Source organism: Gobio gobio (assembly GCF_949357685.1).
Source record: "Gobio gobio genome assembly, chromosome: 1".
NCBI classification, from domain to species: domain Eukaryota; kingdom Metazoa; phylum Chordata; class Actinopteri; order Cypriniformes; family Gobionidae; genus Gobio; species Gobio gobio.
The window spans coordinates 76,794,605-76,806,048 of record NC_137097.1 but is presented as its reverse complement, the minus strand read 5'-3'; the positions used below and the strand labels follow the sequence as shown (position 1 = coordinate 76,806,048).

Sequence of the window (11,444 nt, the reverse complement as noted above, 5' to 3'; positions counted from 1 at the left end):
TTAATGTCAAGTAGGATGTTGAAAGAAGCCATTCTGTGTACATTAAACACCTTAGGGGGGAAAAAAATATATTTGAAATGCCTGTTTGTCAAAAGAGAAAGTTCAATCTTAAAAGTTTATTAAATGAAAGGTCTGCATTTAACATACACTTTCCCATGTGAGGAATAGCTTGAACTTGACAACATCCAGAGAAGCGTCTTCACCTAAAACAGAACTCACTCTAGCAAACAGAGAAACGTGAACAGTGTTATGCTATCTGGACAAGATGGCTAAACCATATTGGAGTAAAAGAAAAAAAAAATGTAAATCCACATTTACAAACTTGTAACAAACTAGCAAATTGTTCATAAATGGATTTTCTGTATGCATTACAAACAGTGCTTTTCTTGTATGGTGTATGTTTGAGCTATATTATATTTGTTATTTGGGGGTCTTGAATTTAGATGGTGTGTTGTTTTTTCTCATTTTGTTTACGGGTTTTACCAGAGTTGTACCTTTGTTTAACAACCTCAAACTTTAATGAATGTGTAGCTTTCAGTACAATAGTCAGATGTGATTCAGTTGTAATTGTTTTAAGTGTAAAATACACAAATTAATTTGTGTTGTACTTCATGCGATACCACATCATAGATAGCTATAAAGTGGCACTAAAATGTCAATTTGATCAAACCTTCTCAAACAGAAAGACTATTACTTAAATTTTTTATTTTTATTTTATTTATTCCAATAAACATTGAATGTTGACAGCTCTCAAAAAGAGTCTTCACCTAAAAACACATACAGTCCAACACATAAATGTGAACAGTGTCGTCTGCTTTCTGAACAAGATGACTAAAAATCTTGTCTCACTTGACAAAAAACGTAATTCACAAAACAACATTTACAAATTTCCAAAACTACTCACGAATGGATTTTGTGAGCTTATTATAATTGGTACTTCACAAAATGTGCTGTGCCCTCTTAGTTATTTAGTCTTTTGAATTTTACATGGATGTTCTAGATACACATAATTCCTGTGAAGAGTTTATGTTTGAAAGTTATCTTAGCCTTTACAAGAGTGTGAAACTTTGCATCACAGCGTTGTGACATTTCCCTGACAAAATATGTAGGTGTGTAAAAATCAAACAAAGATTTTAGCACAACTACTGGGTAATCATGTGGTATTCCCTGTGGTTGTTAAATACTTCATGAAATTAATTTTAAATGTAGGTTTTCTGCTTTTGGGACACACAAACATGTATAAATGTTTAAATCGACTTTGGATCATTCAATTGGAATCCATGCTTTAGAGCATCATGGTTTTAGTTTTGAAAAATACAGAAATAAAGGAATAACTATATGGCTAACTGGGGAAAAATAACTGTGGCTGTAAGTGAAAAATCCTACGTTTTGTCTTGTTTTAGTAAAATAACCGTACTTGGACAAGCAAAAGTTGCATTAATGTTTTTATAATGGTTTATCAATTTCTTGAGAGAAACCTAAATTGTATATAGGCTATATGTAAAGGTTTGCAATGCCAACCAAAGGTCACAATGCCATCCAGAGTTCACGATGCCAGACCCTTGCAGATTTACCAGAGCTGTATTGTAAAACATCGCAAAACATCTTTAGCACATGTTTTACAGCCTGTGACGCTTTACTGATTCTACGTCACGACAAGACATCCTTTCTCGTTATACAAAACAGCATGATACAAAGTATTTACATTCTGTAAGATGTCGTAAAAGTTTAGACGTTCTACTGTCTGTGTGTGTGTGTGTGTGTGTGTGGTGGGGGGTGGTTGTGCTAGGGCTAAGATGCTTGAAAGATCAAAGAATGAGTGAATAACTAAATTAAATAAAATTACGTTTAATTCTTTTACCAAAGTTTAAATCTACACCCCTGGTGTGTGTCTTTGCGTTGGCCTACATTTCCTTTGGTCGGGGAGATCCAGCTATACACGTCAGTTCTATCCTCATTTCAAACATTTGTCATTTGCATGTGATGACGTCTCAAACAGAACAGATTAAGCTATTTGATGTTGAATGTTAAAAACTGCTCGTTGGACAAATGTAAACTACTGTTGCGTGATATGTCTAATGCTTACGCATTGTAATCGTCACTTACAGTAACTTACTGGTGCATCTTTTCATCTGGTACCTTTCATGACAAAGGAACATTTCAACTTTGCGTCAAAGCTGGTTTGAAAACAGTAGCTTAGAAACACATTTTACCTCTTCTGAAATTGTTTACATCATGTGAAAACATTGTACCTATCCTATCCTGTCTTGGCTTTTCTGTTGTTAGCATTTTTAATGTTGTTTAATGTTTTGATGCTACTACATTTTTAAAGATCTGCATCACTTTATAGTTTTAAAGTTATATGTGAAAATGTTACATGTGTGTGTGTGAAAACTTTCAAATGTAAGAAAAACTTTCTTTATTCTTGATCGCAATTTTTACCACGCAAGATGTATAGGAAAAAAAATATTTTTTCATAAAAACAACCCCTGAATCCAGCATTTAATCTAAAACTTTTCAAATTTTATCATTTTAAAGCATATAGGTTTATACTGCTTCAGAAACACATTTTACTTTTCTGATAAATGCCTGAATATATTACGTTTTTGTATTTAAAGGTCTGCATCACTTTAAAGTTATATATGAAAATGTTACATGTGTGTGTGAAAAACTTTCTTCAGATGTATGTAGTTAATAAAAATGTTCTTTAATAAAAAGCCCCGTTGAATGTAATGTTTGGAGACAAATGTAGGCTATAAGATTTTTAATTAAAAAACCTGAATCAGCTGAATCTCAAAAACTTGTTTCACAATTTTACATTTTTAAAGCGTTTCAGAAACACGTTTTACTGTTTCTGGTAACATTTTACAATGCCTGAATAGTACGTTTTTGTTTTTAACTATATGTATCGCTTTAAAGTTTTAGTTTCATGTGTGTGTGTGTGTGTGTGTGTGTGTGTGTGTGTGTGTGTGTGAAAAATGTTCTTCAAACGTATGTAGTCAATATAAACTTTCTTTAATAAAAACTCCCCTTGATCACACTGTCTACCACCCCAACTGTATAGGGTAAGATTTTTAAATAAAAACAACCCCTGAATCCAGTGTTAAATCTCAAAACCTTGCTTCACATTTTTTACCATTTTAAAATCATATAGTTTTATACTATTTCAGAAACACATTTTACTTTTTCTGATAACATTTTACAATGCCTGAATACTACATTTTTTGTTTTTAACGATCTGCATCGCTTTAAAGTTTAAAATTAGTATGTGGAAATGTAACATGCACAAATAATTTCTTCAAATGTAAGAAAAAACATTCTTAAATAAAAATCACCATGTTGATCGCCATGTTTACTACCCACGTTTTGCCCTTTTTTAAGTTTAAAGCACATAGTTTTGAACAGTTTAAACTTTTTTTTTTTCTTTTTTAAAAGTAAAATAGTTTATTAAAAGAGCTTGAGAGACAATTAGAGTTGAAAGAGCTAAGAGAATAACTAAATAAACAATGAACTAAACAAAATGTTAAAACTAATACTATTTATAAAAGTCATTTGTTTAATTATTTTAAGAGGGTGTATTCTTCTGCTCCGAGGGGAGTGTTAGGGGCGGAGTCTGGCGGGGTTTACGCACAGCCCCCAGAGTCCATTGATGATCTAGCCATCAGGGGAGAGAGGACGTGTTTGCACGGAGTTCCATGTGTGTGTGTGTGTGTGTGTGTGTGTGTGTGTGTGTGTGTGTGTGTGTGTGTGTGTGAGTGACTTGAGGCTGTTAGAGTTGGGAGAGCTAAGGGTGAATAACTAAATGTTAAACCAAATACTAGGCCTATTTATTAAAAGTCATTTGCTTAATTATTTTACCGTTATTTAAACGTCTGTATGACTGGGAGGTGTATTCTTCTGCGCCGAGGGGAGTGTAAGGGGCGGAGTCTGGGGCGGGTTTACGCACAGCTCACCTGAGCCCATTCATGTTTCGTCGTCAGAGAGAAAGGACGTGTTTGCTTCATGGTGTGTAAGAGAGAGTGTGTTTTTGCCTAAACTAAATAGAAAATGAACAGTAATTGTAATGTGAAAAACTTTATATTTTTCGTTTTTGCTTTATTTATTTATTTATTTATTTATTTTTAACCTCTGTTCCGTACAGAGTATGGGTGTTAGGGGCGGAGCTGAGGGAGGGGGCTTCGCGCGAGCCTCCGGGTACATTCTTGTTTCTGTCGTCAACCTGAAAGGACGTGTTCGCACTGATGTCCGTAAGAGAGAATTATTTTAACTAAAACTAAAGAAAAACTTGATATGTTTAATGCCTATACTTGTTTGAAAACAGTGTTTACTCTATCTTTACAAACCGTAAGTCAAAGATATTCTCTAACTTGTTTTTATATTTATGAAAAAACATTTTAACGGCTCAAAGTTCAAATGTATGTGAAATACTATCTTTGTTTAATAAATACTATTCCCTGATCTTATCACTGTTATCCAAACACAATGTCTGACATTTTAAAACGTTTCAAGCACATTCGTTTTTAAACATTCTTTGATCGTTTTCTAACTTTTTAGAAAAACACACAAAGTTACAAACAGTCGTAAATACCTTTGAATGGGGAGGAATAGCAGGGGGAGGATAATAAAACAGGGGGTCAAAACAGGTGTCCAAAACAGGTGTCCAGTCCGGTGGGAGGGAGGGGGAGGAGGGAGGGGGTTGGAATGTTAATTAGGGTGCCATAAATCAATCAAAAGTGACACTCTGTGCCCTTTATTACTCTCTGTCCCCTTATACCTACACGTACTTACTTTATATTTACACTATAATTACAGAAAGTTATGCTGTAAATTCTCTTTACTTACGCAGTACTCACCAGGCCGTAATCTAAAGTGTTACCAAAATATTTTATTGAGAAATTTGAAAGCTACTTTTGACTGTCAAACAAGTTACATAACATTTCAATAAAATTACTAATTTCAAACATTTTTACACATTACACATTCTTATTACTTGTAATACATCTGTGATTATTAAAAGCTTATTAATGAATATGAAAAAATTATTAGTAGAATCTCTATATGATTTAATTGGTCAGACGACACAGTTTCACTGTTGAGTGTCTCTCAAATCCAAACACAGCGTAGAGCGGCTGAGTGAATGTGGTCTGGACTCTGTGGATGAGGCTCATTGTGTCTCCAGAGACGCTGTAGAAGGACAAAATCCCTGCGCTGTGATCCACATACACTCCTATTCTACGACTCCTATTATACACTACAGGGAGTTCAGTCTCAATGTTATTGTGCCAGGATGAGCAACGATTGGGGGAGCAGAATATTTTCCAGGACTGATTGTTTCGTCCAGGTGAACTCTCAGGACCTTTTACCTTCCTCTTGATGGTCTTATATGTCACTCCTATGTCTGGCCCTGATCTCCCTTCTCCACTCCACTCCACCTCCCAGTAACAGCGTCCAGTCAAACTCTCTCTACACATCGCATCCAACCAACTATCAAATCTGTCTGGATGATCAGGATAACGCTGATCTGTGTTAGTGGCAGTGACCGCTGTGTTTCCCTCAGACAGACGGAGCCACCTATTCACTGAGTTTGGATCCAGAGTCAGCAGACGGGAATCTGATGAAGAGAAATGTAAAACAGATAGTCAAAACCTGAAGACCTGAAGACGCCTTTCTGCCACCTCCGAGGTCAACAATGATCTAATTCTAGTGATGGGGCGACAACTAGTCTACCTAGTTTAGTGATATCCTCTGTTATCTATTCTTGAGTGGAAATTTACCGTGGCTGTGCATTTTCTCTGCCAATCATAATCATTCCACATGACAATAATGACGGGGTTAGACTTTGAAAACAGTATAACTGTTGAGAAATTGTATGTACGATAGGCTGAGGCGGGGAGACTGTTAGAGGGAGCGCGGCCTACAAACTCCTTGTGAGACTTGAAGCTGGCTTCTGCTGATGAAACTGCAAACTATTCTTCAGTAAATTTCTCTTTAATTAATCTAACTCCGGACTCTTGGTCCTCACTACTGGTCCTGGGTCCTAAGCTGTTACGCTAACACTATCATGAAATTGGTTTATAATTATTTTCATTTGTTTGTTGCAGACCATGTTTTTTTTTTAAGTTAAAAAAAAAGGTTTAATCTTGAACTAAACAATACTATTAATTTCATTTTCAACATCACATAAAAAACTCTCCCGCTAGACTGGATTTTAGACTTGTGTGTGTTTTCACAGTAACTCACATTGTAGAAACTCCTCTCTGGTCTGATATTCAGGAGCCAGAATGACCTGGACGGATTTCACTACAGACACCAAAACACATCAGCAGCTTAATTATCACAAAAAATGTAACTATTTATATAGTTCAATGAATGGTGCTGAACTCATTTCTGAGAATAAATCAGTATTTACCTCTTCCAGATATCTTTTCTGTCTCCTCGCTGCAGAACTGCTGCAGTTTGTCTCTGAGATGAGAGACAGATTTCACTATATCATCAAAAGACAGACGAGAACTGACAGTGAAGCCGTCTGTAGATCCAGAGAGAGAGACAGACGACAAACTCTACAGACACAAACACAAACTCGCTGTGATTCCAGAAGCTTGTTAAAGTCCTCAGTGTTTGAGAAGATCTGTTACCTGGAGGAAATGAACATGATCGTGTGTGTGTGAAAGCTGCTTCAGCTCAGCGTCTCTCCTCCTCAGATCATCGATCTCCTGCTCCAGTCGCTCCAGTCGTTCTTCAGCTCGACTCACTGCAGCTCGTTCCTGATCTCTGATCAGCTGCGTCACCTCAGAGCGACGTCTCTCAATGGAGCGGATGAGCTCAGTGAAGATCCTCTCACTGTCCTGCACTGCGGTCTGTGCAGAGCACTGCACACACACACACACACACACACACACACACACACACACACACACACACACACACACACACACACACACACACACACACACACACACACACACACACACACACACACACACACACACACACACACACACACACACACACACACACACACACACACACACACACACACACACACACACACACACACACACACACACACACACACACACACACACACACACACACACACACACACACACACACACACACACACAGTGGCTTCAGTGGGACTAGAAGAGCTCCAGCGCTGGAGGAAAGTCCAAACTGAGACTCAAACTTCTCTTCTTCTCCAAACTCACCTTATGAGACGCCACAGCCTCTCTCAGCTCCTGCAGATCTTTCTCTCTCTGCTGGATTCTCTTCTGGATGTTTCTCTGGGTTTCCTCAAAATGACTCTGCAGGAATCAGCAATATATGATTAAATCTACACTACCGTTCAAATGTTTGTGGTTGGATCGCTCATGAGATCCAGTGGGAAGCAGTACCTGTTTCTCTGTCCTCGCTGCTGTAGCTGATACAGTGTCATGATGTTTGTGTTCATCCACCAAACACAGCACACAGATGCACCGCTGGTCAGTACGACAGTAAATCTCCAGCAGTTTATCATGTCGAGAGCAGATCATCTCCTGCAGTCGTCCAGTGGCGTCCATCAGATTGTGTCCTTTACTTCTGAAGAGACTCTCGTGCTGTTCAAGGTGATTTTGACAGTAAGAGCTTCGGCACTCCAGACACGACTTCACTGCTTTCTGTTTTCTCCCAGAGCAGGAGTCGCACGGCACATCTCCAGATCCAGTGTGAGGAACAGGAGCAGATTGGAGTCTCGTCTTCTTCAGTTTCTCCACCATCTCAGCAAACACCACGTTCTTACCTAAGGCTGGTCTTGGTGTGAAGGTTTTTCTGCACTGAGGGCAGCTGTAGATTCCCTTCTGATCCTCCTGATCCCAGCAGTCTGAGATGCAGCTCATACAGTAACTGTGTCCACAGGGAATCGTCACTGGATCCTTCAGGAGATCCAGACACACTGGACAGGTGAACTGATCCTCAGCCCATGAGATACTGGCTTCTGCCATTTCTCCTTTTAAACACACAGACAGAGAGACGATACACACTGCAGTTTGACAGTCAAGTTCCTTCTGAAGGGTTTATAAATCATCCTGATAACACACCTGAGAAACATAGATTTTATAAACTGTGACTGTTCATTATTCAACTGGAAGCTAATTTCTGTCTTGGCTTATTTCTGTTCAGAGACTCGTATATTGACCTTTTCTGTTCCTTTTATTGCTGAGTTTTATTTTCACATGTTTGTTTCCTGTGTATAAATAGGTTCTTTATAGAACACAAGGGTTCTTGTTTCAACAATTATTTTAAAACATGTATTGAGTCAATATATTGGACATCAGTGAGTCTCTCTTACTCTCATCATGGTCCAGATCTTGTGCGTAACATGATTTACATTAGTGTGTGTGGTGCTAGTACTGTTAAAGCCAAGCATTCAGAGAGTTTAATCATTTTTAGACAATATTTTATTTTTTTATATTTTAGACAAATTTGTCATCTAAAAAGTGTAGTCAGTGTAGTTAAAAAATAACTAAGTCACACAATACCTTAATCTATTAAATCATACTTTTCTGTCAATCTGACTTACTGTGTGGCCGATCATCATCTGAACTTCTGCTCACTTTAAAACACACCAGGAAAACACAAACTGTAAGTGAATCTGCTGAACATTATTATGTGCACTACATGCCTTTATGATTCAGAATGAAGAGATCTAATCTACAAATTATTTAATTCATAAAGGCACTTCATTTATCTCCTTCACTCACTTATTTCTTCACTTCTGCTTTAGTGTACTACTACTATTATCCACAATCTTCATTTCACACACACTCTCAGAAAAATAAACCTGTCACTGGGCCGGTACTTTTTCAAAATGTACACCTTTGTACTTTTAAGGTAGGCCTACCAATCTGCAGCCTTAGGTACAAAGATGTTTATTTTGAAAAGTTTTTTTGACAGTTTTCTGCGAGTGCACTATCGTAAAAACTGGGTAAAAATATATGAATATCACATAAATCAATAAAAAAATAAAAATAAAACAACAAAGCTTTGCTGCTACTTGTCAGATTATATACCCAACATCACGGTGAACGTCGGTGAACGGTGAACACATTCCTGAACTATGTTCTTAATCTGGTAATGAGTCACACACTTATTTTATTAGATTTTTATTTATAATTTTTTTCAGAGACTCAGTAGATCAGTGCTTTATTTTTGTGTCCAATTTAAGCAAAACAAAAAACTCGACAGAACATTTCCAGTTAACTCAGTCTCAGTCTTTCTTATTGCAGAGAACAGGAAAAGAAAGGTATAATAATAATATTGAGTCTCAGTCTTATATATATATATATATATATATAAAGACTATATATATATATATATAGTCTTTATATAGTTATAATTTTACCAACTGAAAATCTGCCGGATTTAAACGAATTAAAATCATGTGACTCGTGTTTTGCTTCCTCGATACGCAAATCATAATCAAGTACAGCCGAAATGTCTTTTTTTAAACTGAAATGTCATTGCCTAGTAGTGTATTTGACTGATGCTCTGTATCTTTTCGTTGTTAGTATGCTAATGTACATACTTTGCTAATATACTTGTTGTTAAATCAAACCTTACCTTCACGGTGCGCCATTTTATGCTCGACGCCTCGACACGAAACCGAAAGTAAAAGGTGACGTCACGATGAAGTGAGTTTTAAAACATGGACAGATCAATCTAGTTAACATAATGTTTTAGGTCTATTGCTGTTTATTTCCGCTTACTTTACACGTTACTTCGTATAAAAATATTATATATTATATTAAAAGATATTATAGGAATTTCTTTAGGCAATAACATTGGCAAATGGCTTCAGGGGATTAAAAGTTTAATTCAAAATGATTTATTATAAACAAACAAACAGATTAATTAATTAATATACACTGTGTATATATAATATATATATATATATATATATATATATATATATATATATATATATACTGTGTATTATGCCCCATGACATCTTACTGATACTGATTCATCATGAGCTGTCAATCTGTAGATGTGTGAGTTAACTGGTCAGACGACACAGTTTTGCTGTTGTATCATTTTCTAATCCAATCATGGCGTAGAGCGGCTGAGTGAATGTGGTCTGGACTGTGTGGATGAGGCTCATTGTGTCTCCAGAGACGCTGTAGAAGGACAAAATCCCTGCGCTGTGATCCACATACACTCCTATTCTACTGGAGATATTGACCACAGGAAGGACGGTCTCGATGTTATTGTGCCAGAATGAGCAATAGTCTGGAGAGCAGAACAAACACCAGGACTGATTGTTACGTCCAGGCACAATCTCAGGACCATCTTCCTTCCTGCTGATGCTCTTATACGTCACTGATAGATCCACTCCTAATGTCCCATCTCCAGCCCACTCCACCTCCCAGTAACAGCGTCCAGTCACACTCTCCACACACAGCGCCTCGGTCCAACAATCAAATCTGTCTGGATGATCAGAATACGGCTGATCTGTGTCAGCGAAAGTGGCCGCTGTGTTTCCCTCAGACAGACGGAGCCAATGATTCACTGAGTTTGGATCCAGAGTCAACTGGTGGAAGTCTAATGAAGAGAAATGCACAATTGTTTATTATCTGAATGAATCCAATCCAGTTCTGTTTATATGAAAACTGAACTTGATTCACACATTAGTGCACATGAACAAAATGTCAACATATGCGCAGTATGTCGGTCTCCATGTTCAGAAACGTTTCAGTCCGATTGAGCCATCAATGCGATTATAAGCAAATTATGAAAGCGCATGTAAACTTAGCCAAAGAAAACTCAGTTCATTTCAACCTATAGCATGTCATTTAAGCCCAGACAAGTATTTTTGTAATTATCTCCCGCTAGACTGGATTTCAGACTTGGGTGTGTTTTCACAGTAATTCACATTGTAGAAACTCACAGTAACTCCTCTCTGGTCTGATATTCAGGAGCCAGAATGAACTGGATGGATTTCACTACGGAAAACAAACGTTCAATTCTCAAAAATATGATTCTCTAAAAAATCTAGAGCTTTTTATACATTTCACAAATGAACTCATTTCTGTGAATAAATGAATCCCAAACGTACTTGTGGAAGACATCTTTACTTCTTTTTGCAGAACTGCTGCAGTTTGTCTCTGAGATGAGAGACAGATCTCACTACATCATCCAAAGACAGACGAGAACTGACAGTGAAGCCGTCTGTAGATCCAGAGAGAGAGACAGACGACACTCTACTAGGGCTGCAACGACGCGTCGACGTCGTCGATGACGTCGACTACGAAAATACGTCGACGTGCGTGAAATGCGTCGACGCGTCGGCGGCACATTATTTACGTTCTAGAATGGAACAGAAGATCTAGAATAATGGCAGCTTCTGCTCCCGGGCATAGTGAAAATGATCATTTATCATATAAAGCCAGACCGCGACATTCAAAAGT

The 11,444-nt window shown here is 37.4% G+C and overlaps 1 protein-coding gene across 5 annotated transcripts; it reads right to left on the bottom strand.

Annotated features, from left to right (window-relative positions):
- Positions 1-4,129: 4,129 nt before the first annotated feature.
- Positions 4,130-9,641, bottom strand: LOC307124819 (tripartite motif-containing protein 16-like). Of its 5 annotated transcripts, none has more exons than XM_079814266.1 (8): positions 9,598-9,641; positions 8,558-8,590; positions 7,395-7,984; positions 7,209-7,304; positions 6,636-6,869; positions 6,410-6,560; positions 6,241-6,300; positions 4,130-5,611 (listed from the first exon to the last, which is right to left on the bottom strand). In XM_079814266.1, the coding sequence occupies exons 1-8, from the start codon at positions 9,611-9,613 to the stop codon at positions 5,064-5,066; spliced, it is 1,728 nt and encodes a 575-aa protein (XP_079670392.1). In that variant the 5' UTR covers positions 9,614-9,641; the 3' UTR covers positions 4,130-5,063. The 5 variants fall into 5 exon arrangements, with proteins under 5 accessions (XP_079670392.1, XP_079670393.1, XP_079670396.1 ...); XM_079814267.1 differs by having other exon boundaries at positions 7,395-7,981; XM_079814270.1 differs by lacking the exon at positions 8,558-8,590 and having other exon boundaries at positions 7,395-8,075.
- Positions 9,642-11,444: the final 1,803 nt, after the last annotated feature.

Coding starts and splice junctions, on each gene's coding strand:
- LOC307124819 (XM_079814266.1), bottom strand. Junction 6,301..6,409: donor AGAAAAGATATCTGGAAGAG/GTAAATACTGAT, acceptor TGGTGTCTGTAG/TGAAATCCGTCCAGGTCATT. Junction 5,612..6,240: donor CAGAGAGGAGTTTCTACAAT/GTGAGTTACTGT, acceptor TCTCTTCATCAG/ATTCCCGTCTGCTGACTCTG.